Here is a 20903-nt window from a genome sequence, read left to right as displayed (position 1 = left end):
GTCTCACTTTAACGAAAGTTCAATCATCTGTAAGATGTTAAGGCTTACTGTACTCCTTTTTACTTTTCTTGAGGGGTATAGATTCCCAAATAGTGTGCCATGTGGCTTTTCTTTGCTGTTCTGACATGATGGTGGCTTCCTAAATGCAACATGCCCCCCAAAAAAAACATTTCAGCAAAATACGCTCTCCAAAAACCCATTGCTGCTCCTTCCCTTCTCAGCTCTCTACTGTACCCAAAGAGCACTTTACATCCACATATGAGGTATTTCCTTACTCGAGAGAAATTGGGTTACAAATTTTTATGGGACTTAACCTTTTACCCCTTGTAAAAATGAAAAAAATAAATAAAATGGGACTACAATCACATGTTACTGTAAAACAAAATGGAGATTTTGAATTTTCTCCTTCACTCATTCCTGTGAAACACTTGAAGGGTCAACAAACTCATTTTGAAAACTTTGAGGGGTGCAGTTTTCATAATGAGGTCCATTACAGTGTATTTCTAACATAAAGACCCTCAAATTCACTTCAAAACTGAACTGGTCCCTGAGAAATTCAGATTTTGAGATGTTCTGGAAAAAAAAATGGAAAAATTGCTGCTATATTTTGAAGCCCTCTAATGTCTTCAAAAAGTAAAAACATGTCAACTTTATGATGCAAACCTAAAGTAGACATATTATATATGTGAATCAATATATAATTTATTTGGCATGTCCATTTTTCTTACAATCAGAATGTTTCAAAGTTAGAAAAATGCTAAATTTTTTAATTTTCTGAATTTTTTTTGTTTTTCACCAAGAAATGATTCAAGTACCAATGGAAATTTGCCACTAAAAGTAGAATGTGTCGCAAAAAAAATAAATAAATAAATAAAATCTTGGAATCCGATCTAGAAGTAAAAGCATCCCAGCGTTATTAATGCATAAAATGACAGCTCAGATTTGCAAAAAAATGGCCTGGTCCTTAAGGTCAAAATGGGCTTGGTCTCCAAGGGGTTAATATATTCTTTATTCACAGTGTTGTCCCAGTTGCACCAGATTTTAATAAACTGGACAAACCATTTTATTGCCAAGGATGTGACATGTTGGATGATGGAGATTTTTCTTCTGTATTGATGTCATTGAGAAGTTGCATTTATGTTATCCTAGGCATAAGTGACATGTATAAAGCTCTGCACACTAGAAATGTTTATTTTTAAGAACTCTGGCCTAGATTTATCAAACAGAGAAAAAGTGGAGTGATTTTCCAACAGCAACCAATCACAGTTCAGCTTTCACTTTACATCAGCCAGTTAACTGAGCTGTAATTGGTTTCTGTAGGAAAATCACTCCCCTTTTTCTCTCACAAAGTTTGATAAATCTGGGCCTCTGTATCTAAATCTCTGCTTTGGGTCAAGCTTTGTTAAGCTGGGTGGCATTTCATCAGATGCCAGGTGTCTATTGTAAGAAAACATGGCATGGTATAATAGCATCAGGAATGTCAAAAGCATGAAAATTGCATGAAATCAATGGCTATAAAAGGATGAAAGGGGTTGCTGCAAAGATGACAGTCTAATCAATGTGGTCCTGCCATGTAAAGCCCTCACCAACCTCAGAAAGTCAATAGATAGCCACTCCATACAACCTCCATGACCTATAACTTATGTAATGATTGCTGTTACTGGCCCATCATCACAGTTAAAGGAAATCCCAGCAGGAAGATTCTTTTCGGCAAGATTATTTGATATATATTTTTTTTAAACATAACACGTTTTTTTTCGTTACCATTATGTAGTCCATAGCGACGCACCATAAATACATTTTTTCTGAGGGGCTGTTTTCCTCTGGTCCCGGAAAAATGTTACCTAACAAAACATACCTAAGCAAGATCTATAGAAGAGCTATAGAATTTAACAGCTCTGGGTCTTGCTCTAGGAATGGTTTCCTAGGAGATTAGTGGATTGCAACAGCACAAAGCAAATAACATTTTCAGGGTCCGTGGCAAACAGCACCTCAGAAAAGGTATTTACAAGACAAATTTTTTAATCACCACATTTACACAGTTTACTATTGTGCTATGGGGCTGCATGACAGTAAAAAAAAAAAAAAAAAGTATAAAACAAAAACACAGTTAAGCTATTCATAACATACATTTCTGATAGCTGTTTAGTGTACTGCGAAAAACAAAAAAATAAAATAATTTTTGTTTAAAAATACAATATAATTAGAGCCACTTCAATTTTAAGACCTGTATTTGCAGAGACAACACCAGAATATAACAAAAACATACAATGTTAAATATTCAGTAACACAATATTAATACAGAGCAGCAAAATCAAAGGGTAACCAAGTTACCAGTTTAAAACAGCCACCAAATAGTACCATAAAATCTGTCAAAGAAAAAAAATAGTAGCAATCTTTACATTAAAATAACCATTTGTATATTGTAGATTTATAAAATCTGACTGTTTAAGTTAAAAAGTATATAGACTTACAGCCAGTTATCTTCATATACTTTATATACAGCATAAGTCCAGAAAAACAAAAAACTAACATATAAAAAAAAATGGTTAAAAAAAAGACATATGTTCTATATTATACAAAAATAAATACTATTTGGTTTTGGAAATAAAAAATTAAATAAAAAAAGCCCCCAAAAAAACAACAAATGATTACAAATGATCAAAGTGTCAGAAATTGTCAGTGCATTGATAACAGCAAAGAAAATATAAAAAAAAGGGAGTAGTTGAAAACTTTTGTTTGACATAAATCTTAATCCATGGTTTTAGTTAGTAGCCTGAGGGAGCTCAATCTATCCTGAGGGGAAAAGGACATCTTGAAAGGATACAACGTTCAGCACATAAAATACATATTTTGTACTGTTCCCACAACTGCACGGAGATCACTATTAAAACAAAGCCTGGGGCACTTTGTGATGTCTAAGATTGGTGGGTGGATTATAATTGACTTGAAGACTGTCATAGCTCTGTTATGATAAAACCTCTAACTTGCTTCCAGCGTGGCAGACCCATCTGTGCCCACCATCCATCTGTTTAGACATGATTGGCAAAGTAGTAGGAGACTCTCAGTGGTCGCCTCCGCCTAAAAGGAATGAACCACAGGATCTTCCAGCGAGTGCCAAAAACTTCTGAGAAGGTCTGCTGCCATGGTTTTCGAGCTCTCGATCTACAGAAGACAGCATTATTAGTGAAAGACGGCATTCCCATGGTGCATTTCAGTCAGTGCAGACAATACAAGGTTGGCTGGGGATCTATTAGAAGGCTTAGATGAATTGTGTTTCCTAGCATCACAAATGCAGCTTTCCTTTCATTGTGACATGCAGCTGCGTTTTACCACCACCTAGCAGGGGCTGAAACTTTATTGTCAATCAACTGAGGGCAACTTCTAAAGTTGTAGACAATGCTGGGATGACAAGAATTCATGTCAGCTGAACAGTGGCAAGCCCTTTCATACCTCTTTGAACCTTGAAAATACCATTTTGTCTTATTGAAAACACCCTCATAGGAACAAAACAGAATCCTAAAATGAAAATGTTGCTTCCCTCCCCTATAAGGATGGCAGACTAATGAAAATTAGAACAAACAATAGAAGGCAGTAGTTTAAAAGCCAAACATTTTTTCTAGTGAACTGTAGAGTCTATCCAGTTGTAGAGTGAAACAACCATGTACGACTGAACATACAGACATACAATATTGCGGAAGCTAATTAAGCTAAACTGAGTAGACCTTGTCTTTTTTTAGTCCAACAACTTGTTACTGCATTTAGGTATATGCATGTATACTAACATTTAGATCCACAGTAAGGAAGATAATCTATATATTTGTACAGTTAACCTTAGGTCTTTAATATGTAAGAATATCAAATGGAAGGAGCACACATTACAGCAAGGTAAGTTTTTTTTAGTAATCACTTAACGTACATTTCGTCACAACAGTTTGACATCTTCTCTATCGTAGTCATATCCTAAAAAGAGGAGAGGGAGAAAATTGAGTTAGAGGTAAGTGTTTTCATCAATATTCACAAACTGGAAAAATATTTACTCATATCAATGTAGATCTGTACACACACACACACACACACACACACACACACACACACACACACACACACACACGCTTTAAATGAGTACCTCATGATCTTGTTAAATGTTGTAATCCCCCCAGTTCACTGCCCCCATCATGATAAACTACCCCCTGCCTTTATTTTTATTATTTGTTAGTTTTCTACCTTGATATTGATCTGTATTTTCTGCTCAGTCTCTGGGAAGAGGCATTACCCAGCAGGCTGTGACATCATCTGAAGCCATACAGGGAAGAACTTCCTCCCTCACTCAGCCCTGTGCAGTTCAGTGTGTGAGATGAGCTATAATTGGATTAGGCTGCACACACACCCCTCAGCATTCCAGACTAATTTCATGATTTTGGACTTTTGCACAGACTTTGGACTCCTGCTGGCCTATGCTCTGGACATGTAGGGAGAAATCTAGTGGCAGCTTTTTTTAAACACACAAAATAAAGACGTTTTCTATGTTTTATCAAAGTATATTAGAAAGATTTTTTATTTACCATAAGGAGTGCAATAGCAAAAAATGTTTTAATGATCGTGCCCATTTAAGAATTATACAAACACAAAACCCCTTAACACTATCCTCTTTACACATGGAAGCAATAAGGTGATAGGGTTGAATAGAAACCGATAAATAAAATTAGAAACATTTTCATTATCCTTCATATAGCACCAAATTATTGTACATTCAATAACCGGGGGTGAAACTTCTGAAATGAAAAGCTGTTTTCTTTTCTTTTAGAGCTAAATAGGTCCTAAATTCTATAATTTAAAGAATCTGTCTGCTCCATATGAGGTAATTGAGCCATAGACACTAGCAAATAGGTCTCAAGAAGATAAAACTAATCTATCTCTGTTTGTAATAATGGGCGCATGGAAAGTTAATACATGATTTTTTTTTTATTAAAAAGGTAAAGTGCCATAGAGGCAGTGCCAACCTGCAGCAGCATTCCTCCTCCCTTCTGCTCTGCATTCAATGAGGACATACAGGGCTCTGTGCTGGAGCACAAATATCAATCATACAGTGAAGGTGGGGCTCAGCACTTTCTCACCTGCAAACAAAGTCCGATTGTGCAGTCATGTTTTACTTCCTTCTACCCTAGGTCCTGTATTATTAAGCCTATTTGGAAAGTTGATTGAATATTTTTTTTATATGGAGAAATGCAATTCTCTCTTTTTTATATAAAAAAGTATACTTAATCCTGAAACGAGTTGGGCCTTCCCTGACACACAGGCTGATTGACAGTCAAGGAGTGCAAGGGGAGGATCGAAAGGACAGTAGAAAGTGTGATAGAAGATTGCGGTCTCAGCACCGATTGCGATGACCGTATGTGTAATAAACGGATTAGCGTTAATATGGGGTCTCTGAGCTGTGAGGTGGTGCTGTTTGAACAGGTATGCAGTAAACTTCAACAAAGGTAGACAAAAAAAAATAAATCGGCAAACCAGGCATTTACGATGATATTGCTTTATTCATCAGAGTGATAGTTACGTCTCAGGCTGCCGGTGCAGAGTTCCCCCCCATGTGCTGTGCAGAGCAGATTAGCAAGGACATTCTACCTGGGCCACAGAGGCCATTTCACGCCTCTCAGAGTTTCTTTGGCCTGCGGAAATGCTGACAGGCGTGAAATAGCCGCTGTCGCCCAGGTGGAACGTCAGCTCTGCACAGAACACGGGGGAAACTCTGCACCGAACAACCTGAGATGTAACTATCATTCTCTGAATAAAGCAAGATCATCGGAAAAGCCGGGTGAGTGCGCTGGTCTTTTTGTCTGCCTTTGTAGAAAGGACAGTACAGCTGCAGCAATTTGGCTACACAATTCTTTTAAAGAGTACCTGTCGTCAACAAAAACTTTTAATATGTTGTTCATAATCATTAATGAAGATATTGTAATATATCTTCATTAAAAAATATTAATATTTATACCAGTTTTTTCATTTTATACTTTTGGCCACTAGGGGTCACTCTTCTATGCCTGGTCTGCAAGCAGCATCCTATGCTTTTCATAGTAAGTGTACAGCTTTTAGGACTAATGCTGAAGGGCTCTGGTCCTTCCACCGGAAGTTCAGTCCTCTCAGCTCAGGACTCGCTCCCAGCCTGTGAGCTACAAGCCTGCACATGCCTCTCATATAACAGAGGCCAGTCACCTCCACCTCCCTCCTTCTCTGTATTCTCCCTGCCCCTCACCACACGTTATCTTATACATTGTATTATCTCACTGCACTCCCTGCTCTGTGCCCCCCCCCCCCGACATTCATCTTAATCACTGCCTCTGTAATTCCGCCCCTGCTTCTCAGCATTGACTTTTTAGTGCAGAGAGACACAGGAGAGAGAGAGAGACAGGCTACCGTCCCTGCCCTGTACTTAGTCTGTATGCACATTGCAGAGCAGTGTTTCCCAACCAGGGTGCCTCCAGCTTTTGCAAAACTACAACTCCCAGCATGCCTGGACAGCTGTTGGCTGTCTGGGCATGCTGGGAGTTGTAGTTTTGCAACAGCTGGAGGTACCCTGGTTGGGAAACACTGCTGCAGAGGGAGAGCAGCATACAGGAAGACTGGCAGAAGCAGAGCCCCAGTCAGGCTTCATGTGACATCATGCCTGCCGGGACCCGCCTCCTTCCACCCATCAGAAAGACAGTGCTCCTGAGCTAATGAAGAGGGGTAAAAAAAAAGGTATTTCCACAGCGTTTTAAACCTCAATAAACACAGGGATAGGCATAGTTAGAGAAAGGGACAGATGGGAAGGGGGATCAGGGAAAGTTTAGATGATGACAGGTACTCTTTAAAGGGGTACTCCACCCCTAGAGATCTTATCCACTATCCAAAGGATAGGGGATAAGATGTCAGATTGCTGGGGACCCCGCAATATAGCATGCGGCACCCACCTGTTTCTTGTCCTGGAGGGTCTGGGTCGCGACCACAGGAACGGAAGTCCGTGACGTCACGACTCCGCCCGTGTGACGTCACGCCCCGTCCCCTCAATGCAAGTCTATGGGAGGGGGCGTGACAGCCTAAATTGGTGATTTGCACAGGGGTGGCTGATTTTACAGCGGTTCTGACATAAATGCAAAAAAATAAATACCCACATGTGACCCCATTTTGTAAACTACACCCCTGATGGAATGTAACAAGGGGTATAGTGCACCTTAACGCCCCACAGATGTTTGACGAATTTTCATTAAAGTTGGATGGGAAAATGAAAAAAAAATTTCACTTAAATGCGTTACCCTAAATTTTTCATTTTCACAAGGGAAAATAGAAGAAATGGGGTTAAAAATTTTTGTTGGCCATTTTTCCTGAGTAAGAACATACCCCATATGTGGATGTAAAGTGCTCTGCGGGCGAACTACAATGCTCAGAAGAGAAGGAGCACCATTTGGCTTTTGAAGAGAAAATTTGTCAGGAATTGAAGGCTACGTGTGTTTACAAAGCCTCCATAGTGCCAGAACAATGGACCCCCCCCCCACATGTGACCCCATTTTGGAAACTACACCCCTCACGTAATGTAATAAGGGGTACAGTGAGCATTTATTTTTCATTTGCTCAGCCCACTGTTCCAAAGATCTGTCAAACGCCAGTGGGGTGTAAATGCTCACTGCAACCCTTATTAAATTCTGTGAGGGATGTTGTTTTCAAAATGGGGTCACATGTGGGGGGTCCATTGTTTTGGTACTACGGGGGGCTTTGTAAATGCACATGGCCCCTGACTTCCATGCCAAACAAATTCTCTTTCCAAAAGCTCAATGGCGCTCCTCCTCTTCTGAGCATTGTAGTTCGACAGCAGAGCACTTTACATCCACATATGGGGTATTTCCATACTCTGAAGAAATGGGGGTTACAAGATTTGGGGGTAATTTTCTCCTATTACCCCTTGTAAAAATGTAAAATTTGGGGGAAAAACTGCATTTTAGTGAATTTTTTTTTTCTCATTTACACATCCAACTTTAACAAAAAGTCATGAAATACCTGTGAGGTGTTAAGGCTCACTGTACCCCTTGTTACGTTCCTTGAGAGGTGTAGTTTCTAAAATAGTATGCTGTGTGTGTTTTTTTTTTTTTTTTTTGCTGTTCTGGCACCATAGGGTTGTAGATATAGGGCTTCAAAGGATCCCGGCTCACGGCGCTGATCGACCAAGCAGGAGGATATGTTAAAAAGAGGATTTATTGACCAGAATGCAACGCGTTTCGCTGCGCATGTGCAGCTTCCTCAGGCATGGCAAAGGGAGAACACAGCAGGATTAAATAGGTAAGATTTAACCGTTTACATACCGATTCCACACACACGGAAGCACAATCGCAATCACCTGTGTGTAGCAATACCTATGCCGTGAATAGTCATGAGGAGCCCATACACACGGAGTCCCCATCACATCACAACATGCGGTTTACATTCAGATGTCATACATACAAACAAATTATTCACATCTATAAAAGCCATAAAAAATTGTTATTAAATATGCATAACCATATGTAACAAAAATCACAGCTAGACATTACATATTCTACTGTGAAAGGAAAAATATATATAATACTAAAATAGTTTGCACATATACACGTGTGTATACACACATGCACATATATATATAAAAAAAAGGAGAAAAAAATATATCAAATTAATTGTTTGAAACCTATCGGACATTCTCTATTGATTAATGTCCGATAGGTTTCAAACAATTAATTTGATATATTTTTTTCTCCTTTTTTTTATATATATATATATGTGCATGTGTGTATACACACGTGTATATGTGCATACTATTTTAGTATTATATATATTTTTCCTTTCACAGTAGAATATGTAATGTCTAGCTGTGATTTTTGTTACATATGGTTATGCATATTTAATAACAATTTTTATGGCTTTTATAGATGTGAATAATTTTCCTCCCTTTGCCATGCCTGAGGAATCTGCGCATGCGCAGCGAAATGCGTTGCATTCTGGTCAATAAATCCTCTTTTTAACATATCCTCTGCTTGGTCGATCAGCGCCGTGAGCCGGGATCCTTTGAAGCCCTATATCTACAACCACATATTCTCTGGAGGGCAGCCGACAACCATCTTCCTTCTCATACTTGTCCCATTGTTGTGTATGTTTCTACACAACCACCCAGGGTGAGCAGCTTTAATTTATATACAATTGGCTCCCTGGGCACAACAATATTATTCTATGGAGCGCTTACTTCCTTGTTTCTGGCACCATAGGGGCTTCTTAAATGAGACATGCCCCCCAAAACCATTTCAGCTAAATTTGCTTTCCAAAAGCCAAATGTGCCTCCTCTTCTGAGCATTGTAGTTCGCCCACAGAGCATTCCAAGTCCTAACATGGGGTATTTCCATACTCAGAAGAGATGGGGGTTACACATTTTCGGGGACATTTTCTCCCATTACCCTTTATAAAAATTGTAAATTTGGGGAAAAAAACTGCACTTAAGAGAAAAAATATGTTTTATCATTTACACATCCGACTTTAACGAAAAGTCGTCAAACACCTGTGGGGTGTTAAGGCTCACTGGACCCCTTGTTACTTGCCTTGAGGGGTGTAGTTTCCAAAATGGTATGCCATGTGGGGGTTTTCTGCTGTTCTAGCACCATAGGGGCTTCCTAAATGTGACATGCCCCCAAAAAACCATTTCAGAAAAACTCAACTCTCCAAAATCTCATTGTCGCTCCTTCCCTTCTGAGCCCTCTACTGCGCCCGCCGAACACTTGACATACAGATATGAGGTATTTCCTTACTCAAGAGAAATTGGGTGATTTTTGAGAGGATTTTTCTCCTTTTACCCCTTGTAAAAATTCAAAAACTGGGTCTACAAGAACATGAGTGTGTAAAAAATGAAGATTTTGAATTTTCTCCTTCACTTTGCTGCTATTCCTGTGAAACACAAATGGTTAACACACTTACTGAATGTCATTTTGAATACTTTGAGGGGTGCAGTTTTTAAAATGGGGTAATTTGTGGGGTATTTCTAATAAGAAATATCCACTTCAGAACTGGTCCATGAAAAATTCCGACTTTGAAAATTTTGTGAAAAATTGTCTGCTTACCTTTGAAGCCCTCTGATGTCTTCCAAAAGTAAAAACATGTCAACTTTATGAAGCAAACATAAGGTAGACATATTGTATTTGTGAATCAATATACAGTACAGGGTGGGCCATTTATATGTATACACCTTAATAAAATGGAAATGGATGGGGATATTAACTTCCTGTTTGTGGCACATTAGTATATGTGAGGGGGGAAACTTTTCAAGATGGGTGGTGACCATGGAGGCCATTTTGAATACAACTTTTGTTATTTCAATAGGAAGAGGGTCATGTGACACATCAATCTTATTGGGAATTTCACAAGAAAAACAATGATCTGCATGGTTTTAATGTAACTATTCTTTCATGAGTTATTTACAAGTTTCTGACCACTTATAAAATGTGTTCAATGTGATGCCCATTTTGTTGGATTGTTAATGCAACCCTCTTCTCCCACTCTTCACACACTGATAGCAACACCGCAGGAGAAATGCTAGCACAGGCTTCCAGTATCCTTAGTTTCAGGTGCTGCACATCTCGTATCTTCACAGCATAGACAATTGCCTTCAGATGACCCCAAAGATAAAAGTCTAAGGGGGTCAGATCTGGAGACCTTGGGGGCCATTCAACTGTCCCAAGATGACCAATCCACTTTCCAGGAAACTGTTCATCTAGGAATGCTCGGACGCGACACCCATAATGTGGTGGTGCACCATCTTGCTGGAAAAACTCAGGGAACGTGCCAGCTTCAGTGCATAAAGAGGGAAACATCAAGTGGATTGGTCGTCGTGGGCCAGTTGAATGGCCCCCAAGGTCTCCCAATCTGACCCCCTTAGACTTTTATCTTTGGGGTCATCTGAAGGCAATGGTCTATGATGTGAAGATATGAGATGTGCAGCACCTGAAACTACGGATACTGGAAGCTGTGCTAGCATTTCTCCTGTGGTGTTGCTATCAGTGTTTGAAGAGTGGGAGAAGAGGGTTGCATTGACAATCCAACAAAATGGGCATCACATTGAACACATTTTATAAGTGGTCAGAAACTTGTAAATAACTCATGAAAGAATAGTTCCGTTAAAACCAAGCAGATAATTATTTTTCTTGTGAAATTCCCAATAATTTTGATGTGTCACATGACCCTCTTCCTATTGAAAAAACAAAAGTTGGATTCAAAATGACCGACTTCAAAATGGCCACCATGGTCACCACCCATCTAGAAAAGTTTCCTCTCTCACATATACTAATGTGCCACAAACAGGAAGTTAATATCCCCAACCATTCCCATTTTATTAAAGGTGTATCCATATAAATGGCCCACCCTGTATAATTTATTTGGAATGTCTATTTTCCTTATAAGCAGAGAGCTTCAAAGTTAGAAAAATGCTAAAATTTTTCATCAGATTTTGGAATTTTTCACCAAGAAATGATGCAAGTATTGACAACATTTTACCACTAACATGAAGTAGAATATGTCCTGAAAAAAAAAATCTTGGAATCAGAATGAAAGGTAAAAGCATCCCAGAGTTATTAATGCTTAAACTGACAGTGCTCTGGTCCTACAGTGATAATTGGCCTGGTCCTTAAGGGGTTAAGATTATCTCAACTGACTGCAAAAACAAAAATCTCACCCAAACATAATATGGACTTCATTTCATGACCCAGCAAATTTTTATTTCTGGCTTACGTTTTTTCCTCATTACCTTCTAAGACCCATAACGTTTTTATTTCTCGACTGACAAAGTTATAGTATGGCTTGATTTTTGCGGGACCAATTACACTTTCCATTGGTCGACTTTATTTAATCATATAATGTACTACAAACCCAGAAAACAAATTATATGTAGGGCGCAAAAAAAGGCTGAAATTGCACAATTTTGTGGGGCAATAACTTTGTTCACAATACAGTAAAACTGATATACAAAGTCTATTCTATGGGTCAATATGATTCCAAAGATACTGAGTGGAGGGGGGGGGGGGGGTGTATTGGTGTGTGGTCAGTTTGTCGATGGGATTATTAGATACCAGGGAATAGCGGCATTTAGTGTTTAAATGCCGTGATCTGCCATCATGAACGGCAGATGTCAGCAGGAACCCTATTCCAGCTAAAGGACATTTGGTTATTTATAAAAATCATTCATGGGCCATAAAAAATAAAATAAAAAATCTACTTTAAGATTAGTCTGCTATATTTGGTCAAACAAATAACACATCTCTAATGTGATGTCTGGAACTGCTTCTCTTTGGTGAGGATTGTGATGCAAAATTAGTTGCATCTGTGATAGGCCCCTCACACCCTAAAGTGGCTGCTCATTCTCTACGCTCTGGATTTAAATCCAGTCTGATTTGATGGAATAGACCTTATTTGTGTGAGTGCAACACTTTCATATATTCTCTTCTTCATTTTATCTTCGGGGAGGGGGGGGGGGGGGTGTTCTACATGCAGTTTTCCCCATGTAGGACACCCCAAAAGTAGTTTTACCCTCTGTAGGTAGGATCTGGGTAGGTAGCTCTTCTACTGTACATATGACTGCCTAAAGATTTAAGAAAAAATAAATAAATAACCACTCACCTCAGCACCCACGCAGTCACCGCCATCTCCTCCTGTCTCTTCCTTCAGTCACTAGAGGCCCAACGCATCTCTACCATTAGGATTGTGCACAGTGACATCACTCATTACATATGTCCTAAAGTAAAATATGCTCCTGGCCTCTAGTGGCCGCAACCAGCGTCATGAGAGGCCAGAAGCTCCTAGAGATCTCACTTTCTAGGACACCTGCTGTGCCATAGATATCCTAACATGTGCTGCCTGCATCTTCCCCCACCGGAATGCAGGGGGAACCACGGGTCTATGGCCTTGGGTACTTCATGCCACGGCCTTATTGAATATAATAGCCTGGTCTACCTATTCCATATTGTGAATAAAAAATAAAAACACGAACAAGTGAATCTATGCAAAAAAAAATGACAAACTAAAAAGGGCACTCTAGGTATACACCAGGACAATATGGGCCTGTACTATGTATACATTTAGAGGGAGATTCCTCAAAATCTGTCTAGAGGAAAAGTTGCTGAGTGGCCCATAGCAACCAATCAGATGATTTCTTTCATTTTTGAAAAGGTCTCTAAAAAAAGAAAAGAAAGAAGTGATCTCATTGGTTGCTATGGGCAACTCAGCAACTTTTCCTCTGGACAAGTTTTGATAAATCTTTCCTTTAACTCCTTAACGTCGCAGGACGTATAATTACATCCTGCGCCGACTTCCGCGATATAACAGGGGGTCACGCGGTGACCCCCGTGGCATATCGGGTCGGTCCCGGTGGCCATCAACGGCCTGGACCAGCGGCTAATACTGACATCACCGATCGCGGTGATGCCAGGTATTAACCCTTCAGATGCAGCGATCAAAGTTGACCGCCGCATCTGAAGTGAAACTGAAAGGGTAGCTCCCACCATCCAATTTTTTTTTTTTTAGCTAGCCCGTTCCCTCCCCCCCGCTACGGCACTAGCCCGTTCACTCCTCAAACCCCAACCCCCCGCCCCGCATACCCCGTTCCCTCATTACACTTGCAGTTACTGCAGAGTCCGGCAGCGGGCGTGCAGGGACAGCGGCGGCAACGAGGCGGCGGCGGCGATGTGCGGGAGGAGTGGCCTCCCAGCCAGTGGCCGGGGAGCCAATGCGCTCACTCCCGCCTGTCTGATTGACAGGCAGGGAGCGAGTGCAGCCTAACTGAAAAAGGACTGATTGCCACTCCAAAATCAGTCCTTTTTCAGTGGCCGGTTTTTAAATGTAAATTAAACCTTTTTAATGAAAAAAAAAAAATAATAAAAGTATATTAGAGATATGTTGTAGTACAAAAGTACTACAACATATAAAAAATAAAGTTGGTGACAGTGCCCATTTAAGGCATCCCAGCAGCTCAGTCAGGCTGTTCTGGACCACTGCTGTGAAATCGCGGCATTCCGAACAGCTTGCAGGACACCTGGAGGATCCCCACCTGCCTCCAGTGTGTCCGATCGCCGAATGACTGCTTAAGACCCAGGCGCCGATAACACTGATCAATGCTATGTTAATGCATGGCAGTTAACAGTGTATGCAATGTTATAGCCCCCTATGGAGGATATAAAAGTGCAAAAAAAAAAAGGTGAAAATTGTTAATAAATGTTATTTAACCCCTTCCCTAATAAGTCAGAATCACTCCCCTTTTCCCATAAAAAAATAAAAAAAACTATGTAAATAAAAATTTATATAAACATATATGTGGTATCGCCGCATGCGTAAATGTCCAAACTATAAAAATATATAATTAATTAAACTGCATGTTCAATGGCGTACACGCAAAAAGATTCCAAAGTCCAAAATAGCGTATTTTTGGTCACTATTTATACCATTAAAAAATAAAAAGCGATCAAAACAAAAATGGTACCGATAAAAATTTCAGATCGTGGCGCAAAAAATGAGCCCTCATACATCCCCCATATGCGGAAATAAAAAAGGTTATAGGGATCAGAAGAGGACATTTTTAAACGTATACATTTTCCTGCATGTAGTTATGATTTTTTACAGAAGTACGACAAAATCAAACCTATATAAGTAGGGCATCATTTAACCGTATGGACCTACAGATTAATAAGGTGTAATTTTTACCGAAATATGTACTGCGTAGAAACAGAAACCTCCAAAATGGCATTTTGTCACACAATGATTTCTTTTTTCCATTTTGCCATGGATTTTTGTTAAAATGATTAATGTCACTGCAAAGTAGAATTGGTGGCGCAAAAAAATATGCCATAATATGGATTTTTAGGTGGAAAATTGAAAGGGTTATGATTTTTAAAAGGTAAGGAGGAAAAACGAAAATGCAAAAACTGAAAGACGCAGAGTCCTTAAGGGGTTAATGTATACAACAGAAGCATTCCCAGAGTATACACTGAGTGTAGGACCAAAACAACATGTGAAAAAGCACTGTGTGTTCACTGATCGATAAGATTTGTCAGTCTCTTTTGAAGAGCCAGCACACTACTGGCAAAAAGTTGGTTTACCTTATCTTATAGTGCAATGATTGAAGTATAAAATGAGGAGCATGATGAACAAGTTTGAAGGTGTAAATTAAGTCAGTGCACAGCTCAAGTTCTATAAAAGGTCATAAGACCAAAACACTGTTGCTCATTAACAAGGGATTAACAAGAACACAGCAATATGTAATGACTATGTAAAACCGCCACAACGTGTGGCTATGAATAAGATGGAAGACAGCCAGTCATGCCCTACAGGAGACCATATGATGCTGGAAACCCAACACACAAAACTTAACTGAAAAATAATGCAAGAAATATAAATAAATCCAATTCCCTTATACCAGGATAACTAATTGTACCTGAGTTTTGAGTTGAAGGGGTACTCTGGTGGAAATAACTTTTTTTTTTTCTAATCAACTGTGGATAGAAGTAATTTACAAATTTGTTTAACCTTTTGGCACCGGTTGATTTTAAAAATCTATTTTCCACCGGAGTACCCCTTCAAATCCAACTGTATTCACTTAAAAAGTTAAACTGTCAGTGTCACTGCACTAAACTGTTGCTACAGGCAGGTAGTGCAGGTGAGACTATTGATAACCATACTTAAGTGTCCATGATCCATTGTCCCTTTCTCCCTCAGTGTCTTCTGTTTGGCTGGCAGGCTTGGGGCATGGGCAGAGCTTCCTGATGTCAGCGCTGCTGTTTCCCTAGGCCTGCTCCCAGCAGGGCCAAGGAGAGAAGCAGCAGCAGTGACGTCAGAAAGCTCCATCAGTGTCTCAAGCCTGCGGTCTGAACAGAAAGAACATACAGGGAGAACGGGACCATGGATTGTGGATAGGTTAAGTATAGTTACCATCAGTGTCTCCCGCACTACCTGCCTGTAGTAACAGGTTAGTGCAGTGACACATGACAGTTTCCCTTTAATAAAGAACAACAGAATTACACGAGATTCTACACTGACTAAGCACTCCAGAGACTATCCAAATCATGGACAGTCCGAACGCTGAGGAAGAAGAGGATTAACACCCCTCTTCCCTTGTATGTTTTGTCTCTCAAAGCATCAGACCTGTGATCTCCCCTCCCTACCCCATTCTTTACCAAGACAGAGAGAGAATTTCTGTCTAGGCTTTAGAAACTGCTTTTGTAGGGCTTTTGAACTTGCCTTTTACATTTACAATACCCACATCCATGCTCCATACATTTATGGCATGTAGTGAAACAGGGTAAAATCTATCCAGGTCATGTGATGATCATATATGTGCAGAACACTTTTACATAAAAAGGTCAGGATGCTATTTACAAGTAGTAAACAAGAAATGGTTCTCATTCACACCAAAAAAATGAAAGGAATTGAATAAGGAAGCATAACTTAAGAAGTGTAATACCCTCAAAGTACATGAATACTGTTGTTGCCTATTCCTTAGAAATATATTGTATGTAAGTGTCATCCTTTTTTAGGCGAACAAATCACAGATTTTAGGGCAGGGGAAGGGATTGGCAACACTTTTTTAATTCAGTGATCCAGGCTTGGCAGCGGAAGTTTTTTTTATTTTTTTTTTATTGCCATGGCCAAAGATGTAGGCTAGTTCCAAAACCAGAAAGTTCTACAGAACAAATACAAAAATCTTAACAAATGCACCTATATATTCCACATGCATTTTACAACAGTTAAGAAACTAATGTTATCTTTATAACAAATCATGGTAATCCTTGAAAATTAGGCCCCAGATTAGTCAGGGTGAAGGATGTAGCCCATCTGAAACATCTGGTCACATTAGGATGAAAGACATTTTTAACTTTAGGAAATAAGATTACCAGGTTCATATTATACAAGTGTCTGGGTAAACTCCAATTACTTTATATGGGTCACAGATAATCTGCTTGTGCAGACTGTATACACCAGCATTAGAGGGGAAGGATCATTGCTCCAATCCTGATCAAATTACCCAGACCTAGCACAATAGTTTCCCTACAAACCATCTTGTCTTTACCACCAATCAAGTACATGACAAGCACAAGACAAGACACATGTGGATGACCCTACGATTAACCACTTTATGACGAGGCAAATTTTTACCAATTTTAAACACGCTTACAATATATTTTACATCAGGGGTGTGGAAATTTTATAAAAAAAACTACTTGTCCACAGGACTAAAATGGACCAAAATCTACTTGTCCCTCATGACGATCCAGTTGTCTGGGCCAATTTTCGATTTTACACTCTCGTTTTATTATAGCCATAACTACCTGCTATACTGATACCTTAAAATTTTTCAATAACATTCTCAAAAAAAAAAAAGTAAAAGAGAGAGATATATCTCTCTCTATGTAGATGGAGAAGAGAAGGGAACGACGCTGATTGGAGAAGATGTCACCTGTGAGTTGCTGTATAAAGCAGCACAGTAATCTACATGCCCACCGATATAGATTTAATGGATTACGTTTTTTTCTTTTTTTTTGGGGGGGGGGGGGGGGGGGGGCGGGGGGGCTCGCTCTCTCTCTCTTCTCCCCCCCCCCCTCCCGAAGAAAAAAAAGAAAATAGCGCAATCCACTATATCTATATCGGTGGGCATGTAGATTACTGTGCTGCTTTATACAGCAACTCACAGATGACGTCTTCTCTAATCAGCGTCGTTCCCTTCTCTTCTCCATCTAGTCTGGGCCATCATGACTATTTCGTCCAGCCACAATTCTTCCCCGTTAAACCTGCAAAACAAACCTATTAGGCTGCGCACTTTTTTTTTACGTGGGTGTTGAGGGGTGACAGATGGGTGTCGAGGGTGACAGAGAGGTGAAAATTTTTATAAATATATAAAAATCGGTGAGGTGATATTAAAATAGTAAAAAGATAATTTTGCAAATTTGGTGGTTTTCTTTTTAACGCCATTTACCTTGTGGTTGAGATAAAGTGTTTTGATACTTTAGACTAGCCTCATTACAGCAATACCAGATTTGTACAGTTTCCGTCATGTTTTACTAATTTAAAAAATAATTCTGCACATTTTTTGACCCCTGTAGGTTAAACCCTTTTTTTTTGTTAGAACAAAACTAATTTCTTACCGTTAGTATGCCAACAATCTGTGTGTAGAACAAACTACACATTCCTCCAAACATGACAATACCCATAAACGTTGATATTCTAAGCAGTGCCAGTTCATGCCTAAATACAAATAAATCCTGCAAGGACCAAACAAAATAAAATTAATCATAATGCTGTCACAAGGAATTACACACCTATTGATATGCTGGTATGTGACCTCAGTATAGGTTCCATTGAAATAATTTGCTTTTATGAAGATGTGAGTAGAAGAGAGGAATGGCTGTGGACAAAATGGGGGACATTTATCAAGGTATTTAGAGCCTTTTTTGCTTGCAAGTGTCACACAAAAAGTCTCACTTGAGCTTAAGCACTTTTGTGTGTGACTTTTGTGAGTAAGCAAAAAGTTAAAGCTAAAAAAACTAAGCAAATTTCAGTTTTCACTTTGCAGTGGTCAGGTATTTATGATGTGCAGAAGTCACACGTAGGCAAAAAAAAAAAAAATTAATAAAGTGTCACAAACCCCTTACAAAACGTTGCAAGTCTACTCCAGGCCTGACCTAGAGTACAAAATTCCCATACGTGAGCCAATTTAAAAAGTTGCAAAAGTCTCACCTGCGACTTTTTTGTTTTGCTTATGTGCTCCAAATTTATCACCCCCCTGTGACAGTATGATAAATATATAGTACATAAGCAAAAAAAATTAAACACACCTTCAGGACTTGCTTACCAAAGCAAACAATGATAAAATGTCCCCCAGTGTTTTTAGGTTTTGCAAAAGTGTTTGATACTGTCCCTCATAAATGACTGTTCGGTAAGTTAAGGTCTTTGGGTTTAGAAATTTTAGTTTGTAACTGGATTGAAAACTGGCTTAAAAGTACCATACCCAGAATGGGGGGTCAATGATTCGTACTCCAAATGGTCCCCAGTTATTCGTTGTATACCCCAAGGTTCAGTACTGGGCCCGCTCTTGTTTAATAATGAAATAGAGCAGGGGTAATCAACTGGCAGACTGTGGTCCAGATCCAGACTGCGGCCGCCAGTTAACCAGAACGCGGCCGCTAGTCATCCAGACCGCCCGCCGACTTTCCCCTTACTCATTTGTATAGGTGTCTTAAAAGACACCAATACAAATGAACAGCCACAGCCCGGAGCAAGGGAACACTGTGCTCCCTGCCGGCGCCTCTCCTGTGATGCAGGCAGCGCAATTAGTGCTGCCTGTATCATCTGCTCTGGCCAGGCCTGACTAGAAGAGGCCACAGAAGCGCGGGACCTGGGACGAGAAGCCTTATTTCCCAGGTAAACAATCATTCCCCCACCTATGACTTCAGTGGTTACATAACTCCCATCATGTCAGTGTCTGTGCATGATGGGAGTTGTAGTTTGCAGCAGCTGAAGCGTCACCGTGGTGTTCCGGGGCACAGTGGCACCGTTCATTGTTTTACGGTACAACTAGTCGGTACATGACAAATTGTAAAAAATAATATTTGGGGGCAAAGTGTAGGGCAGTAATATACCAGGCACATTGCATGTGGCAGTAATATACCAGGGATATAGCATGTTGCAGTAATATACAAGGGACATACCGTGTGGCAGAAATATATCAGTGGCCCAGTGTGTGGCAGTAATATACCAAGGGCACAGTGTGTGGCAGTAATATATTCAGGGGCATAGCGTGCGGCAGTAATATATTCAGGGACACAGTGTGCGGCAGTAAGATATTCAGGGGCATAGCGTGCTGCAGTAATATATCAGGGGCACAGCAAGTGGCAGTAATATATCCAGTGTTATAGTATGTGGCAGTATTATATCCAGGGGTACAGCATGTTGTAGTATTATATTCAGGGATACACAATGCAGCAGTATGTTATTCAGGAGTACAGTATGCGGCACCATTTTTTTCAGAGGTAGTGTCTCTGGCAGTATTCAGAATATACAGGAAACTGTAGGTTTACATCCTCCAGTCATTTTGCCTATTACCTTCATGGCACTATGGCAACTAGTTGTGAACCAGACCTCAGCGCTTTGCTGGGACCTTTACCAGTGGCAGATGTGGATAAGTGGACCCTTACTAAAAATAGTTGAGTACCCCTGATATAGAGGATGGGAATAACAGCTCTGTTTCTATGTTTGCAGAAGACACAAAGCTTTTTAGCACAGTAAAGACAAGAGAGGATGTGCATAAGTTACAAGATGACTTGGACACAGAGTGTCTGGGCATCCACTTTGCAAATAAGGTTCAATGTGGATAAATGTAACGTTATGCATCTGGGTACTAAAAACCTGCATGCATCCTATATCTTGGGGGGGGGGGGAGGGGGGGGATTTAAACTGGGACAGTCACTGGTAGAGGAGCATCTGGGTGTACTTGTAGATCATAGACTACAGAATAGCATGCAATGTCAGGCAGCTGCTCCTAAGGCTAGCAGGATATTGTCATGTATCAGAAGAGGCTCAGGGAAGGGACATAATACGGTCCTCTTTATAAATCATTGGTACGGCCTCACCTGGATTATGCTGTTCAGTTTTTGGCACCAGTTCATAAAAAGGGACAATGTGGAGCTGGAAAGGGTACAGAGACACGAAACTAAACGAATAAGGGGAATGGAACATCTTAGCTATGAGGAAAGAATTACATTTGCTTAGTCTTGAGAAGAGATGTTAAAAAAAAAAAAAAGATAATGAGGTACATACCTGCCGTAGCTCACCAGGTGCCTCAGATAACCCGCTCTGGCCTCCGCCGCGATCCTCTTCCTGGT

General features: G+C 40.0%; 1 protein-coding gene and 1 long non-coding RNA gene across 7 annotated transcripts in view; one reads left to right on the top strand and one right to left on the bottom strand.

The window, feature by feature from the left end:
• Positions 1–2197: 2197 nt before the first annotated feature.
• ZDHHC21 (zinc finger DHHC-type palmitoyltransferase 21) overlaps positions 2198–20903 on the bottom strand; it is a 45830-nt gene continuing 27124 nt past the window's right edge. For all 6 annotated transcript variants that reach the window (XM_056521181.1, XM_056521190.1, XM_056521199.1 and 3 more), the window contains 3 exons: positions 18168–18284; positions 3920–3963; positions 2198–3165 (listed from right to left, as the gene is read on the bottom strand). In XM_056521181.1, the coding sequence (XP_056377156.1) occupies positions 3033–3165; positions 3920–3963; positions 18168–18284 (294 nt within the window). In that variant the 3' untranslated portion in view covers positions 2198–3032. The remainder of the gene's footprint in view (positions 3166–3919; positions 3964–18167; positions 18285–20903) is intronic.
• Positions 3955–5594, top strand: LOC130273837 (uncharacterized). The gene is made up of 3 exons (XR_008844136.1): positions 3955–3997; positions 4808–4861; positions 4977–5594. It is a non-coding gene; the product is annotated as an uncharacterized LOC130273837 (long non-coding RNA).

The sequence above is a fragment of the Hyla sarda genome, chromosome 1, assembly GCF_029499605.1.
Source record: "Hyla sarda isolate aHylSar1 chromosome 1, aHylSar1.hap1, whole genome shotgun sequence".
Taxonomy (NCBI): Eukaryota; Metazoa; Chordata; class Amphibia; order Anura; family Hylidae; genus Hyla; species Hyla sarda.
The sequence above is the reverse complement of the archived record's forward strand: the minus strand, read 5'-3'. Positions and strand labels throughout refer to the sequence as shown.